The following is a 16,908-nucleotide window of genomic DNA, read 5'->3' on the forward strand; positions in this document are numbered from 1 at the left end:
GGAACAGTTTTATTGCCAGACACTGAACATATCAACACCAAAGCAGCTGCCCGAGTCCTGCTCTGGCCCCACTGCACCCCGTGAGCCCGCTCACAAGTCCGTGGTGGTGAAGGTGGTGTTGAGGTACGCTGTTTTGGTGGGCTCCTTCAGGTTCAGGGCAGCCACCAGCACCTCCTTGTCGGTGGGGTCTGTTGGCCGCATTTTGACCTGCTGCAGGAGGAGAGCGTGGTCAGAAGGGATGGGGACAGACATGTAAGGACAGGGACACCCATCCTTCCTGGAGCTGAGGGCTGTTGAGGGGTGCAGAGTAAAGGACACAAGGGGTCCATAAGGCCCTGGGGACCACAGCAGAGAGAAGAGGATGCAGGGTGCTCTGTCAGGACTCCCAGCTGCCGAGCACTGGAAGCTCTTGGCACACTTACCCTGACCTCAAAGTTGTCATCTGCTGGTGCATTTACTGTATTTTCATCCAGGGAATTCATGCTGTGGAGAATGGAGGGTGGGAGGTAAAAAAGGACCCAGGCACTGGAGAAGTGAGGTATGAGGTGACAGCCTGTGGCCTTTGGGACCTGCCCACAGAGCTCACCTGGTCACAGAGATGGAGTCCTCGTGGAAGCCCAGATCGTGGGAGGGATCGAGCGGGTGGTTCAGCATGGGGTTGGCCCTGGTCAGGGATGGGTGGCAAGTAAGAGCTGCTCCTTGGGGCACTGCAGCCCCTGGATGTGGGGACAAGCCTGGTTTCTCCCCACCTGCTGCAGGGAGCTCCCCACTTACCCCTCAGCATTGTACTGGTTGGTCCCAGGGATGCCAGCTCCGTGCTGTGCTGTGACAGGGTTGAATGTTGTGGCCACCTTCAGAGCCTTCATGGCACTCAGCTTCCTCTTGTAGCTGCAAAGCCCAGGGATGGGGTGGGTGAGAGGGGCAGGGAGGAGCTGGGCTGTGGGATGGGGTGGGCAGAAGCGGGTTGGAGGATAGGGATGGGTCTGGGGGTGCTGGTGAGGATGGGGGTGGTGGGGGATGATAGGAGGGGGTGCAGGCAGTGAGGTACCTCCTGGTGGTGAGTACCAAAACCAGGGTCATGACGAGTATGAAGATGAGCAGGAATGCTGCCAATCCTGCGATAATGCCAATCAGCTCTGTCTCCTTGGTGGGCTTTGTCACCTCCCCGGGGCCCTGGCACAGATCATGGGTGAGGGCACTGTTCCAGCCAGTGGAACCCCTCAGCCAGCCCCAAAGGGGTTGTTGCCCTCTCCCTGTGCCCCTTGCCTGGCCCCACTCACAATGACAGCCAGGCCCAGTTTCACCAGCTCAGCCAAGCCCAGCGGATCGGACTGTATGAGTCTGCCAAGGAAAGCGAAGGTGTGAGCAGCTGGGCTGGTTCCAGCACGTGGCAGTGCCCGTGCACAGCCCCAGCACTCACGTGCTCAGGTCATTGACGTCCAGGGCAGTGCCATTGCTGTACACAAAGTAGGCCTCCATCACTGACTTGGCATCCATGCTGCAGAATCAGAGAGATGGAGGGAGTGTGGTGCTGGGGTGCAGGACATGGTGCCCTGCTCCAGGGTGACACCCCTGATGCCACCACCATGTCCCCTTCCCCAACACCACTCACTGGGTGTCACGGGTGTCCTCCACGCTTCGGATGGCCACCACGTAGACTGCTGCCTTGGTCACGGTGGTCAGGGCCCTAGGAACAAGAGAGAGGGGAGAAGCTGGGCTGGACATCCTGCTGTTCTGCTCACAGGCACAGAAAGCAGATGGATCCCCTGAAGCCCCCTCCTCTGGTTAGGACCAGCCTGTCCCACCCCATTCATAGTCCATGAAGCTGAGAGACACAGCTGGTGGGTCCAGCTGTGCCCCCCCAGCCCAGCACCCCTTACAATTTAATATTTTCGGAGTTACTCTGGACTTCTTCCACCGTTGACAGGAACTGGAGCCGAACACGGTAGCTCTGATCCACTGTGAAGATCTGTGTGTGGGGAGCAGGGCTGAGCAGAGCTGGGCCGGGCTCGTGGCATCCTGGGACAGGGGTTGGGGGTGACACTCACATTCAGCACGGTCTGTACTCTGTGCACTGGTTCCTCACCATCCTTAGCCTCCACTGTCACCTTGTACTGCCCCTTCAGCGATGCATCAAGGTTGCTGGACACCCTGTGAGAGCAGGGACATCAGCGATCCCACTGCGCTGCACAGGATGTCCCCTGCCATCCCTCAAGCTCCATCCTACCTGCATGCCCAGGCAGGACTCCAGAAAGGCTTTGTCCCCTTTGCAGCCCGTGCTGGCCCTGCAGCAGGCAGGAGCTGAGCTGCATCCCCCCACCCCAGCCCAGCCCCATGGTCTCACAGGATCCTCCCGATGTAGGCGCCCTTGTCGAACGTTGTCGATATCATGAAGAGGTTCCCAAAGGGCCGGGTGACCCCGGTGTCATCCACAAGCACCACACTGATGATGGAGAAGGTGATGTTTCCCCCCATCCCTGAGTCGACATCTGTGGCCTGCAGGGACAGAGCATTGCAGGAGCATGGGATGGAATGGCCCCTGCCTGCCCACGGCGGGGACAAGTGAACAAGGCTCCATGGACTGACAGATACAGGCAGGCAGTTCCTCACCTTCACAGTAGCCACTTGCAGGCCCGTTACAGAGATTTCGGGGACAACCACTGCCAGGAACAGACAGATGGATGGTGCAGTCATGCTGGTGAGCAGCCAGACTTTCTGCAGACCCCACACCCACACAGCCCCAGGGTTCCAAGCACCCACTGCTGCCCTTGGCCCCACAGCTTTAATGGAAAGCACTGAGTAACCCCAGCCTGGCCCCAGCACTGTTCAGCCCTGCCCCAGGCTTGGGGAAGATCCTCGCTGCTGGTGAATGTGGCAGAGCATGTGTGGGTGCAGCGAGGAGCCCATGTGATGTGCCAACCCCAACTGCTCACCAAAAATCTCTGAGATGGCCTCGAAGACTGGCGTGTTATCATTCACATCAATAATGATGATCCTCAGGGTTTCTGCAAATGTCCCAAAAGCAGAGCTCTGATCACCAACAGAGCAGCCCTGCAGCATCATCCTCTGCTTCCTCTGGGAGCCCTGTCCTCCCAAAAGGCTTATATCAAAAGAGCTGGGGACACCCTCCCTCCGTAGCCAAACCACCCAGCTCCCACCCTGCTGCCCACAGCTCCTTGTGGGATGTGGAAGAGCCCAGCACCTGCCATGCCCAGGGGTGGTGGAAGGAGCGGGCAGTGGGGGCCGTACCGTTCTGGCTGTAGCGGTTTCCCTTCTCAGTGTACAGGTCCTCCACCCGCAGTGTGAGCAGGACTGTGTCACACACCTCGTAGTCGATGTCCGAGCTGTTCACCAGCACCGAGCCGTTGGGTGCCAGCATGAACCAGTCCCAGCACACGTCCTCAGCACTGCTGTCCCCCTTGAAGCAGGTGACCTCCAGCTCCTCGAAGACCAGCGAGTGGTTGGTGTCAGGGTCGAAGGCGTTGAGCATGCGGATCAGACCCTGCTGTGTCCCGTTCTCAGCCACCGACACGTCCTGCAGTGAGTCTGACAGGATGGTGGGGGACTCGTCATTGACATCTAGGATGTGGACTGTCACTGAGACATTGGCCTTGTCCCCTGCGTTGTCTGCAGCCGTGTTTTCTGCCAGCACTGTCAGGGTGAAGAACTTCTGCGGCAGTGTGTCATAGTCCAGGGGCATGTCAGGGTCTACAGACAGCTGCCCACTGTAGTTCCCTGGCCCCCGGCGGGATGAGCGGATTAAGAAGTTGCTGGAGCCACCGCCTCTTTGAAGTCGGAATGAAATGCGGGAATTGATTTCTGTCCGGTCGGCATCTGTGGCCTCCACCTCACCCACGAAGGACTCTGCAGCTGGAGACAGACACTGAGTGGGCAGCGGGCACTGACTCAGGGACATGGCTGGTCCCACAAGTCTGGCCATGCAATTTCTACCTGGAGATTCTTCAAAGACTGAGAACTCATAGGACTGGTTGAGGAACATGGGAATGTTGTCATTCAGGTCCTGCAGGAGACAAAGCCCATAGCTGTAGCCCTTCCAGGAAACAGGATTCCCCACAGCCAGCTGGGGACAGGAGTGTGGGCACCTGCTTGCCCACAGGCAGGAGCTACACAAGCCCTCTCCTGTCTCCCTGCATCAACTATTCACTCTGCCCCCACAGAAAGCCTGGAGACACAGCACCTCTGCCACAGCCAGGGATTCCACATCTCTGCCCTGCCCATCCATCCTAGTTCCAAGCCCCAGCCTGCCCCAGCATGTCCCTGCTTGTGCCCAGGGCTCACCCCCACGGTGATGGTGACGTCCACCGTGGTGCTCAGCTGTGGCTCGCCGTGGTCATACACCATCACTGTCACCACCATCTGTCCACGCTCATCTTCCAAGGCCTCACGGTCCAGCGGCTCCTTGCTATACATCTCACCTGTGACTGCATTGATGGTAAAGTTGTTGCTGAACAGTCCTGTCAAGATCTCGAAGCCCAATTTGCTGTTGCAGCTTCCAGGCTCGTCATTGTCGATGGCCTAAAAAGGTCAGTGTTTGGAACAGGGCTGTTGGGCACCTTGGGGACTGTCAGTCCCTCCTCTCTGGCATCCCTGTAAACACCCCACCTCTGTTGGTACATACCTGGATCTGGGTACTAACATTCTGCCCCTCATCCACTGAGATGAAGTAGGAGCCAATGATGACGGGTGCCATGTCATTGGCGTCCAGCACGGTGATCTCCAGCACCGTAGTGCCCACCAGGTTGCCCCCATCCGTGGCCTGGAGGTTGGCGTAGTAGATGGAGCGAGTCTCCCTGTCCAGCAAGCTCCCGTTGTACACCAGCAGTGCCCCGGTTGTGGCGTTCACCGTGAAGATTTTACAGCTGTGACAGACACAGAGCCTTCAGGCCTGGAGCCCACTCTCCAGGATAATGCATTGGTCATGGGTGGGTCCACCCTTACTTACATGGTCTCTGGGAGCAGCTGGTAGGTGATCTGGCCCAGGATGCCGCTGTCTGGATCATAGGCCTGAAAGACAGAACGAACCATCTGGTCAATCTGTTTCAGCCCTCAGAGAAGTGATGAGTTTGGGGCAGTGGCTGTTGGCAGTGAGCACCCCAAAAATGTGCCCCTAATAGGCAAGGGGTCCCACCCTTGAGTACCCACTGGCCCTGAGTCCTTCCTGTGTGTACGAAGAGATCAGTGCCCTCAGCACAAGCTGCACTAGAAGTGTTAGGTGTGCCCAGTGCCCTGCTTGGGGACAGTAGGTGTGCCCAATCCCTGCTCAGTGCCTGACCGTGATGTTTGGGGAGATGATGGTGCCATCGGGGCTGTTCTCTGTCACATTCAGGTAGTAGGTGCTCTGGGGGAACTCAGGGATGTGGTCATTGCTGTCGATGAGGTCGATGGTCACGGTGGCTGTGGAGCAGCAGTCTGTAGGGTTCCCTGTGTCATTGGCAATGATCTGCAGGATTGAAAAGGGACTGTGTCTCACATGAGTCCCCAAACATTAGGGGCTGTTACACTCCAGCTCCCCTGCACCAAACTGCTAGGGCAGAGCCCTGTTCTGCTTCAGCTCCTGAACTCTGCAAGAGGAGGGTTGTGTCCCCACTGTGTCCCAATGCTTGCAGGGAGCAGGAACTGCCTCCACAGAGCAGTCCAGCCCTACAAGTCCCACCTGCACCACCATGACATGGCTTATCTCGTAGTCCACTAAGGATGAGTTTTGCACCAGGATCTGGACTTCCCCTGTGCCCACAATGGTTGTGGGGAACACAGTGAAGGCGTTTGCATTCGGACCCTGCAGGCTCAGCTCAAAACTGCTGTTGATGCCCTGCCAGGGAGAAACAAGAGTGAGGGTGAGTGCTGCAGCCAGGACAGACACCAACACTGCAACCCAGCACCATGGACAGGCTCCTACCTTATCTGGGTCTCGGGCAACGATGTTGAGGTTGGACACTGGCAGTCTGGAGGAGGAGTGCTCTATGATGTTGCCCATGAAGTTGTTCTGAGCACTGGCAGAGAAGTCGCAGCTGGACAGGGAGCAGTTGTAGAACTGGGGCTTGTTGTCATTGACATCAGTCACCAAGACTGTCACCAGGGTGCTGGCGCTGGCCACCTTGCCATGAATATCCAGGTTCTTCTCAAGTGCCTGGGCAGGAAGAGAGAGCAGGTTGGAGGGGCCGAGGAAGAGGAAGAGGAAGGTGTTCCCCTTGCTACCTCCTACTCACCGTGACTTTCAGTAGCACTTCCTCGCTTGGCAGCTGCTCACGGTCCAGGGGCTCACTCACAGTGATGATGCCCGTTGTGTTATTGATAACAAAAGGAACACTGACATCTAGGACAAGGGGACAGCAGGAAACCAGTGGCAGCCACTGGGAAAGGCAGGCCTGGCCCTCTCTCTGCCAGCAGGTCAGGCTGGCAGAGCCTGCGTGCCAGAACCAGTTTCCAGTTTGCTGCCTGACCACCCCTCCTGCTCATGCCACCATGTCATCCTCTGCCTGACCCATTCTGTCCCATCACTCACTGCTGATGATGTAGAAGATTTCATCATTCACCCCTGTGTCTTGGTCCATGGCAGTGACAGTCAGCACAATGGTGTCCTGTGGGAACATGGCCATCAGGGCAGGACCTATGCCCTCTCCAGCTGCCCACAGGTCTGGTGGCCCAGACACTTCAGGGCATAAGAGCCCCCAGGGAGGGCCAGGGGCAGGGACACGACACTGGGGCAGGCAGGCTCCTGACCAGGTCGCAGTTCTCAGGCACAGAGCCCGAGTAGGGCGCATTGAGGAACCGTGGGTTCAGGTTAGGCATGTCCTTAATGGTCAGGGACAGGTAAGTAAAGCTCTCCTGGACAGTCCAGTTGTTGTGCAGCCATCCTCCACCATCCTGAGGAGCAGAGCACCTGTCAGTCCCACGGCCCCCTTACCTGGCAGCCCTGCACCCCCAACCTGGATGGTCCCCACCTGGGCAAGGATCTTGATCTGGTAGAAAGTGTTCTTGGAATAGTCCAGGGAACCATTGAGCACCACACTCCCATTGGGCAGGATGTAGAAAAGCTGGAGATTCTTCAAGTTGTCTGGGATCACCTGAGCAGGGGACATCATCCTCAAGGCAGGGAGCAGAGGTGTTCCAGCAGAGATGGGGACTCAATCCCCATCCTTCTGCCAGGCTTGGCCCATGGGGACCCCTGACCACCTGGCTCATTCTTGGCCTGAAACTGTTCACCTTGCACCCATTGCCCAGTGGGTCGTGACCCAAAACCTCCCTGCACCCCAGAGATGTGGGTCTGTCTTGGCCATGTCCCCCAGCACCTCAGCACCACAGGGGTGGCCCAGGGGTGGGTTTGGGTATGGTATGCTCTGTGCTCACCTCCTGGATGCTGTAGCTGACTTTGGAGGCGTTCCCAGTGTCGCTGTCGTTGGCAAACACGGTGTAGATGATGCTGTGCAGACTCGTGTTCTGGGCACACAGGGGGGTGGAGGTGGCAGAGCAGGGGGTGATGCTGGACCTGGACCCTGCCAGCCCCACCCTGGGGTGCTCTGGCCCTGCAGCACTGTAGGTACTGCCCAGTGCCATGGGACATAGAGAGACAAGCTGCTGTCCTTGCTCAGGCCAGGCAGACGCTGGACCCCCTCACTACCCTCCCTGGGGCCCCTTGGGAACAGAGGCTACACCCCAACCCTGGAGCTGCTGGATGGGGCTCAGACTTAGCCCCACACCCCATCTACACCTTGATCCAGCCTCACGCTGTCCTGGGCTGACAGGTAGCTTGGGCACACCCTGAACAGAAACTCATTGCAAGGGCAGAGTCCTAGTCACATTCCAGCGCCTCAGGGTGACACAGAGGCTGCCATCGGGAATTGCCCGGGCACAGAGTGCTCCCAGGTGCTGGCTGCACCATCGATGATGCCACACCCAGACACACTATCACCACACACCCAGGTGTGGAGTCACACAGCTCCCAGCCTGTTGTTGTCCCACTGCTGGCACAGCCATGCCACAGGAGCCACCCAGCACCCCTGCCCTGCTGCCCCTGAGGGCTGGGAGGTCTCAGGAAGGTACCTCAGGGATGATGGCATTATACGGCAGGCGTTGGAAGACCGGGGCGTTGTCATTACGGTCCTCCACGATGACGGTAACTTTTTTGGAGATCTACCAGGTGTCAGAGAGGGCACAGGGTGGGTGTGTGGGAGATGGTGGCCAGCAGAGCTGGGTGCAGTTCTGACAGCTCATGCCCACCCTAGCCAGCCAGCCACCTGCTTCCAATTGCCTTCCCACTGAGCCTTGTCCGTGGACCTGTCCAGGGGGGCTCCCTTCCCCCTGCAGCCACCCAGCCCTTGTCCCAGCACTCACCTCACTATTTACACCATCCGACACTCTGACAGTGATGGTGAGCCTGGCCTGGAGCTGAGGGAACACAAGGTAGGACTTGGTCAGGGCCAAGATGGAGCTCAATCCTTGGATAGCTGATCCCCAACCTCTGTGAGGACAACTCTCCCTCCAGGAGTGGGGTTTTGGGGCCAGGGAGTGACCCACAGGTTCTGTTGTCCATCCCCATATCCCCAGCCTCCCACTCAGGACATCTGAGCCCATCCTCTGCCCACACCTCACGGTCCAGAGAGTTCCTCAGTATCACTCTGCCTGATTTGGAGTCGACAGAGAAATAGAAAGCGTCTGTCCCGCCGATTTGGTAGGTGAGAGGGTCGTTGTCTAGGTCATAAGCCTCCAGCTGGAAAGCAAACTGGCCTGGGGACACAGGCTGTGTCAGTCCCTGCCCAAGAACCCCCCCATTGCTCCTCTGACACCCCAGGCCCTTCTCAAGACCACCCTACTCACCCAGCTCCAGGTCCTCAGGCACGTAGACGATGGTCATGTTGATGATGGGGACTGTGTTGCCTGAAACTACAGGGGAAGAGGAGCTGAGTACCATCGCTGTGCTGGGCTCTGCTGGCACACCCACGTCTGGCAGCACCTCCTCAGCTCCAGCCCCAGCTCCCAGCCATGGATTGGGTCTCTATGGGAGGCAGGGGAACCCCCAGCCCTCTCATCCTTGTGCTCATCCCACATCTCCAGACCACACTTCTCTTCCAGCTGCAGCCCCCATGCTTTCCCTACTGTCTGGCCCTGCCCTGGCTCTCCAGTGGGGTAGGCAGCAGTTTGGGGTTTCCAGCTTCCCCCAGTGAATTGAGAACGAGTATTGGGGGTTGAAAGCAGCTCCAACACCTCCCACCCACCCATGCAAGGTGCCAAGAAGAATCTTTACCTGTTGCCAGGAGGAAGGGGAGCAGCACCAAAGAGTGCCATGCCATCCTGCCAGGATACCTGTGGGCACACACCAGGGGACAAACACCTGAGAGACTGAGACCTGTGCCCCAAATCCCTCCTGGGGAGCAGCCACCAGGGCAGGAGAGGTGCTGATGGGGACAGTCCCATCTTCTGGTGAGCAAACACCAGGCTCCACACCGCACTCCTGGGCATGGGCTCCCTGAGGACATGGCATGGGAGAAGAGGGTTCACCTCCAGCTACAGGAAACTGGAGGAGGAGTGCCTGGGGAGCCCCAGGAGCCTGTCCTGGGCATGGCGGGAGGCTCCATTGCTTGTGCCCAACAGGGCTTCCCCAAGCAGTGTTTGGAGTCCAGGAGCAACCCATGGCATGACCATGGTGTCTCCCTCCCCATGCCAGGGCCTGTGGGCAGCTCCACAGGTGACAGACACCCCCTACTCCCCGCCCATGGAACAAGGTGCCCGTAGGGGCCGGGATAGGGGCCGACATCCCTTACCTGTGGCTGTGTCCCTGGGGATGCTGCCTCTGCACTCGAATTTTGACACTGCCAGACCTTTGCCTCCTGCAGTAAACATGTTCATCAATCATTAACTGCAATTAAGGGGTGAGAAATCCCTCTCCTGTCTTCTGTACTCCTTGTGCTCATCCCACAGCTCCCACCCAGCTCTGCTCCAGGCTCAGTCCCCAAAACCAGGTCCCCAGGTCTCCACACTGGGTGCTGTCCCTCAGGATTCAGCCACCCCAACCTCCATCCGTGGGATCCCAGCTCCCAGAAGGGGTGTGGAGCCTGCAGGGATGCAGAGGGATCTCAAACCCCAGGAGACCAAAATGGGGTTAGGGAAATGTCCTGCATCCCCTGGGCTGGGGGCACTGGGGTCCTACCAGGACAGGGGGTGGGCACCAACCTTGTGGTGTGGCCACTGGGGCGGGTGCCTGGGGCCCTCTGCACCCCCTGCCACCCACTTCCCTCCCCAGGGGCCTGGCCCAGCCTCCCTGACCTACTTCAGACCCGCTAGGGACAAGGGTGGATTGTCCAGCTCTGCTCAGGCAGAAAAGGGCTGGGAGGCTGTGGGGGGGCACGGCCAGCCTGTTGGACCCCTGCATCTGTGGCCCTGTTCCCTGGGAAACCCACAGGACCTGGATACTGGAGAAACTCTGGAGTCTCCCCAGACACTCACCCTGCTCTGAGGTTCCCATCTGACCTCACACCTGGGTCAGAGAAACCCCAGAGAGGGGGCTACAGGGGACAGGCTGTGACCACCCCTTAGCAAACCTCTCCTGAGCTGGTCCAGGACCACCCCAGTTCCTGCAAAGGCTGCTCCAGGACATCCTCACAGACACCCCATGAGCTGTCAGGGGTTACCTGGGCTGTCCCTGAGACTCCTGGGTTGGTGCTAGACACCATAAACTGTCCCTGGCTGGGCTGGGGCACTTCCACACCTCCCAGGGCTGTCCTGAGTCATCCACAGCCTCCTGAAAGGAGATTGTAGCTAGGTGAGAATCGACCTCTTCCCCCTGGCAACCAGTGAAGGTTTTGGCTGGACATCAGGAAGAATTTCTTGACGGAAAGGTTTGCCAGGCATTGGAATGGGTTGTCCAGGGGCATGGTGGAGTTACCATCCCTGGAGGTGTTTAAGACTGGATATAGCACTTAGTGCCATGGTCTAGTTGACATGGCGGTGTTGGGTCATAGACTGAGCTGCATGATCTCTTTTCCAATCGAATTGATTCTGTGAATCTCTAACTCCTGGGATGCTCCCCAGCCCAGTCCCGGGTGGTGTTACTGCGCTGCCACTCGGAGCAATACGGCCGAACAGCTCCTGCGTGCAGTTTTACCGGCGCCGTTCTTGGGCTTATTACGGCAGGAGGCGGTGGGCGCGCCCATCGGCGCGGCGCGGGGGGGGAGCAGCGCGGCGCGGCCGGTTCCATCGGCGCGGCGGGCGCGGGGGCGCCATGAGGCGGGGCTGAGGCCGGAGCGGGAGCGGCACCGGGACTGGCACCGGCACCGGGACGGACACGGAGCCCGGCGGGCCCGGCCGCCGCGCCATGCGAGCGGGCTGAGCGGCGGGCAGCGCCGGGGCACGGCACCGAGCGCCGGGGGCGCGCCTCCCGGAGGTACGGGGCGCGGCGGCGGCCGCAGGCCCGGGCTGTGCGGGGCAGGGCCGGGGCACCAGGGGGAGGCGGCGGGCAGGGCCCGGGGATGGGGAAAGGGGGAGGGCAGCCCTGGGGCAGCGGGACGGGGAGGGCGGCGGGCAGGGCCCAGAGCGATGGGGCGGATGCAGGGCCGCGGGGCCCGGTGCGGCGGGCGGAGGAACGAGCGCGGCCCGGTGCGGCGGGGGCTGTGGGGCCGGGCCCGGTGCGCGGAGGGGCGGATGGCCGGCGCGGGCGGGGGTGGCGGCTACCGGGGCATTCGGGTTTGGGGAAGCGGCCGTAAAGCGCAGCCAGGCCCGGTGCAGCCGCAGGGCGGTGGGAGGAGCCCCTGCTGCTGGGGGAGCCCCGCGGGGACAAGGAAGGCAGCGGGGAGGGATTCGGAGCGCTGCTGCCCATCGGGGCTGTCTGAGTCTGCCCCGGCCGGAGCCCCTTCCTGGGGTCTCCCGCGACCCCGGCCGGGCTGGGGTCGGGCTTTTGCTGAGGCTGGTGCTGTGTTCTCGTCCCGCTTGGCACCTGGCGGTGTCCCGTCCACCGTTCCGCCGGACCCGGTAAACTGTGCCAGCTCGGGGCAAGCTCCGGTGTGGGATAGGGGACGGGAGGGGAAGTGGTGAAACTTCGGAAAGTTGTCCTTGGGGAGGAGGTAGGAAACAAATGAGCCTGAAGTGACGGGGTGGGGGTAATGGCAGCCGGGGTGGTGGCAGGGGCACAAGCAGTGCCACCGGCCCGGCAGGATCTGTGCTGGCAGCGTGGGCTGTGTGTGGGGCCCGTGGCAGCCCTGTCCCACGGAGGACGTGTGGGATCGCGTTGTGGGCAGCTGGGATGCGCTCCAGGATTTGCTCTCCCGGGCAGGAGTTGAGCTCTGAGGCTGGGCAGGTGCTGTTCCTCTGTCTGGGGACAGCCCCTCTTCCCAGGAGTGCGGCTCTGTTTTGTGCTGGTACCTTGTCCACCAGCTCTGCACCGGCCCCGCGCTCCAGCAGATCTTGGTGATCCTGGCACAGGCTGTGTGTGCCTGCAGCTCCAGAGATCATCCCTGCGCTTGCCTTCTTGCTGTCCTGTGCCAGTGCCTTGCTCTGTCCCTCTGTCACCTGCTCTCATGCCGGCTCTGACGCCGCAGGACCTCGAGGCCCCCCTCGAGGTGGGGTCTTGTGCCCTGGGGAGATGCGCAGGGCAGAGCCCGGCGGGGCAGGTGGGTCCCCGGGGCCAGGCAGGAGCCCCGGGAGGAGGAGCAGCTGTCGGAGGAGAGCCGGCTGCGTCTGATGTCACTGCGGTGCATGGTGGGTAATTATGCACGTTGCAATGAAAATAATAAGGCCGGCTCCATAGTGGTGTCTAAAAATACTGCTAATGCGGAGTGCCTGCTGGGCGCCTTTGTTTGTCACCTTTGGGTGTCTGCTCTGGGGCTGGCCGGGTGGTGTCACACCCCTTGAGCAGTGGCTTAGGTTTAGCAGGTGAACTGTGGCCCCTCCATTCGCCCCCACACTGGGACACGGTGCGAGTGGAGATAGGGCAGGTATTGGCATGGGAGGCACCTATGTGTGTTTGGGAGGCTCCAGTGCCACCTCTTTCAGCCATGGAAGGAGTCTCAGTGGGATGGCAAAGCTTTGTTCCCTTAGCCTTGCTTGGAGCTGGGTACTCTCCAAGTGGTGGCTGTTTTGTGTTCCAGAAATCTGCCCTGATAGCCTCTGGCAAGTACCAGCTGGTTCGAGTACAGATCAGGATTTGGGCCCTGGTGGTGTGGTCTGTCCATCACTGGCACTGTGTGGCCAGGGCAGAGCTCAGTGGAGATGGGGACCAGCTCTCTGCCGGACCTTCCCTCTGTGGCTGCCTCCATGGTGTGTCATGGCACTGACAGGACTCGGGCTGTGGCAACTTGCTGCTTTCCGGCTGAGCAAAGGTGGGAGGGAGGAAGGGATATGCACCTGGAACAGAGGGAAATTATATGATAGGTGCTGGGGGGCATCTGGGTGCTGGCCCAGGCCAAAGGCTGCCCAGCACTCTGATGTCCACTCGGTGGGCTCTGCCTGGATGCTCTTGGTGCACCTCTGGCTGCTGCTGTGGTCCCTCCATCTACTGCCAGGCTCTGGAAGCTCCCGCTGCAGCAGAGGGAGAGGCTTGCAGGGGTGGCAAGGGCCATCTGGAACCTACTAGCCTGGCAGGGGGAAGGTGTTATGTGGCAGGGAAGCAGCAGAGAGCTGGGAAGGGCAGGAAACACTGAGCCTGTGTGCCTGGGTCTCAGTGAGGAGTCTTTTCCGCTTTGTGTGCGGAGGTCAGAGAGGTGGTGGCTGCTCTTGGTTCCCAGCTGGTGCTTGTGGTGGGCTCTGACTCCAGCTGTCAGCTGTGGGAACTGAGCCTTGTCCCTCTTCACTGTGGAGCAAATAGGGGGATGTCACCCTGCTGGCATGCTGGGCTGCTTCGCCTTTAGGGTCATGGCTGTGTTCTTGGGGCCCTTCACTGGAGAGGGAGCATCGCTGCTGCCTCTGTTCTTGCCGCTTTTTGTTCTTGCCAGCTCCGACCTCTGAAGCCATGCATGGCAGTGGTGTTCCCCTGAGCAGTGAAACACACTGTCCCTACCTGCTGCGCTGTGTGGCTCCCTTTGGTGAGTGAGGAACAAAGAATGGGGTAGGAGACTTTGTGAATCCCATTGATCCACACCATGGAAGCTGCGTGTTTGCATCTGCCTGTCCGGGACCAGGGCCCTGTGAGGGGAATTGATCAAGCTGTAAAACCCAGAGCCAGCTAATGAAATAGTGACTATAGATTTTTATTTTAAATGGAAGAGAGTTTAGGAGAGATTTAATTATCCTTGGTTTATGGACCTGTTAGAGGAATGAAATAACAGCTGGCAGGTAAGGGCTGGGCTTCAGCTCACAGCACTTTTCTCCCAGGTTGTCTGCAGAACTGGTCAAGTCCTGCCACCCAGGATAGAGTGGGGAACAATGTAAAGTCACTTGGAGCAAAGCTAGACAGGGTGATCCTGCTGGGTGTCCCTGCTTCCTGCTGAGAGTATGTGTACTGAAATAGCAGAGGGGCTGGCCCTAGGCAATTTGGGCTGGTGTAAGAACAGCTCTCCTTGGTCCCTGGGGCTTGGTGTGGGCCAGTCCTTGAGCTAGTGAACATCAGAGAGTTCAGGAGCCCTGTACTCACTGGGCTGTCTCTCTCTAGGTGTCATTTTCCTAGGGCTGTGGGCACTGATCTCTCACTGACGCCCATGTACCTGCGCAGTGTGTGGAGTTTGTAAAGGAGAGCTGCAGAGCGCTGGGATTTGCTGGGCTCAGCTGTGTGTTGGACACAAGCTATAACGCTGTCACTACAGCCACTCCTCCTGTGTGCATCCACTCCACTGTCACGTGAGGCTGGCCGCAGGGCACGGCTCAGGAGGTGGTGGTGGCAGGCGGCACGGCGCTGGTTTTCGGCAGAAAAGCCTGGCTTCTGGATGCTTTTGGGGTTTTCACCTCTTTATTGAGGAGATGGGGCATAGCATTTTACCACCATCCTTTGGTTCCCTGCTTGGACCAGTCTGGAGAAATATAGTTTGTCACCTGCTGTGTGTGGGTCATTGGTTAGCCAAGGGGTTTGTGTAGGGTGCCAGTCTGACGTGTCCAGAGGCTGCTAAAACATCCAAGGAAGTTGCTGGTGCTGGGGAGCTCTCCCAGAGCCCTCCGACATTGATGCAGGAACTTGGGAGAGCCAAGCCCTGAGCCCTGCGGTCATGGAGCTGCATGAGGATGTTGCGTGGCTCCCTGAGACAGGTCAGTTCCAGAGGGGAGCAGCGTGGATCTGTGCTGTCAGCTCACAAGGGTGTTGGGAGAAGCCAGCCTGCTGACTCTCTGGGCAGCAGAGCTGCAGCATGGTGCCTATCCTTTCCTCCACCCTTGCACCTGCAAATCCCCAGCATTTCAGGGCAGGAGCTGTTTCCTGGAGGGCACATGCAGACCATGGGGCCCACGTCCAGTGTGGCATGTCTGGGTTTTCTGGAGTGGGGTGGTTTGGGAGGGCTCCGTACTTTGCTGTGTGCATGGCAGAGGGTGAGGTTGAGCAGTGTCCCCAGCAAGCAGCACTCACTGCATACCTTGGGAACATTATTTTCCAGTTGCAGGCTGGGCCCTGGAGACCTGCTCTCACTGGCTGCAGAGCTGTAGTTCTGTGTCTTCTTTGGTTACCCTGGAAAGCAGGATGAAGGTTTTTAGCTCAACCATGCAGAGCAGAGAGCTGGCCTGCAGTACTGTGTGTTAGGAGCTGCTTTCTCTCGGGTGAGCCTGTGCCTTGGTGATCCAGGCCTCTGGCATTTCTTGCTGTTGCCCCGGGAAGGGAGGGCCCATGTTCTGGCCCTTCTTTCCCCAAGCCTGGCAATGCTGAGGCACGGTCCCCTCCGGCAGGTTGTCTTTTCCCTGCTGTGCTGGTGGGGCTCCGTAGCTGCATTTGCATTTTGAGCCAAGTGTCTTAGTTGGTTTTATCCCCATGCCTGTGCTTTAGGAAAGTGGTGAACAATAAAAATCTGCTGTTGAGAGCTGTAGCAGAGGTCAGGCAGCTCCTGTGCCCCAGGCTGCTCTCTTGTCACCGCACAGTTGCGCTTTGTGTGCAGGGGCTGTCAGCTTGAAAGTCATGTTTTTGCTCTTAAAACCAACCTCAGGCACTCGTGTGGGGTTCTCTGAGTGATGTACGAGGACATATTGCAGCAAACCTCCTTTGCACTTAGGGTAGTGGTCACTCCCTGTTTTGGTGCATCTTGTAAGCAGCCTCTTGGCAAATTTTTAATCAAGGACAAAGGAGGGTAAACGGTTGCTGAAAATCATGAGTTTCTCTGAGCTTCTTTCTGAAAATGATCGTTGCAGGTTGTCGGTGTCCCTGCAGGCTTCTTAAAATGCAAAACAAACCACCCAGCCCAACTTCCTGACTGTCACTAGCGCTTTCAAGAGACGCTTCGTTTTGCTGAGTGGCAACGAAACTGCTCTTCGCCATCCACCAGCTCCTGACTCTGCTTGTATCCCTTTGTAGGAGCTGCTCTGCCCAAGAGCAGTGGGGAAGGTGTCTGGAGCCTGGCCTCTCCTGCCCTGGGCCACACACTTGGCAGATGCCATTAACACTGTCCACAGCATGTAGAGAGCAGGCTGGTCTCAGATGCTTGTGGAGAGGTGACAGATGAGGTGGGGATTCCAGGGATGCTGTGTGGGAATGGGAAAGAGGGGTGATCCCTCCTTCCTGAGCTGGCTCTGCCCCAGGAGAGATCGAGTCTGTTTTAGGAAAGGGCTGTCTGAAATGAAAACTGAAAAGTGAAGGGCAGAGGAGTATGGAGTCCTGAAGAGCAGTGTCTCATAGTAGGAAGGAAAGGAAGGACCAGGTTGGGGATGGACATGGTGGCATTTACTCTTTTCCTTCCACCCATGTGCAGCTGAGCTGTGGAAGTGGCTGCTGCAAGATGCCTGGGCAGACAGAGGTGTGTGTATTTCAGCGTGCTTCTGTTCAGGGGAGAAGAG

The 16,908-nt window shown here is 58.9% G+C and overlaps 2 protein-coding genes across 3 annotated transcripts in view; one reads left to right on the forward strand and one right to left on the reverse strand.

The window, feature by feature from the left end:
- CDHR2 (cadherin related family member 2) lies at nt 1–12,510 on the reverse strand. Its single transcript, XM_058848383.1, has 33 exons — nt 12,373–12,510; nt 9,780–9,845; nt 9,263–9,321; nt 8,836–8,901; nt 8,606–8,745; nt 8,353–8,406; nt 8,062–8,151; nt 7,369–7,458; nt 6,963–7,085; nt 6,742–6,885; nt 6,524–6,599; nt 6,228–6,334; nt 5,918–6,148; nt 5,675–5,830; nt 5,294–5,461; nt 4,964–5,025; nt 4,640–4,880; nt 4,300–4,536; nt 3,952–4,021; nt 3,250–3,870; nt 2,934–3,005; nt 2,611–2,660; nt 2,345–2,496; nt 2,049–2,151; nt 1,881–1,969; nt 1,613–1,687; nt 1,421–1,498; nt 1,281–1,341; nt 1,049–1,173; nt 775–888; nt 587–664; nt 423–483; nt 1–210 (listed from the first exon to the last, which is right to left on the reverse strand). The coding sequence occupies exons 3-33, from the start codon at nt 9,306–9,308 to the stop codon at nt 91–93; spliced, it is 3,900 nt and encodes a 1,299-aa protein (XP_058704366.1). The 5' UTR covers nt 9,309–9,321; nt 9,780–9,845; nt 12,373–12,510; the 3' UTR covers nt 1–90.
- RNF44 (ring finger protein 44) overlaps nt 11,189–16,908 on the forward strand; it is an 18,063-nt gene continuing 12,343 nt past the window's right edge. Inside the window, exon 1 of one of the 2 annotated variants that reach the window (XM_058848399.1) lies at nt 11,189–11,398. The gene's annotated coding sequence lies outside the window, so the exon portion shown is untranslated. The remainder of the gene's footprint in view (nt 11,399–16,908) is intronic. The other variant, XM_058848398.1, reaches the window with a different exon arrangement.

This window comes from Poecile atricapillus, chromosome 13 (genome assembly GCF_030490865.1).
Source record: "Poecile atricapillus isolate bPoeAtr1 chromosome 13, bPoeAtr1.hap1, whole genome shotgun sequence".
Classification (NCBI taxonomy): Eukaryota; Metazoa; Chordata; class Aves; order Passeriformes; family Paridae; genus Poecile; species Poecile atricapillus.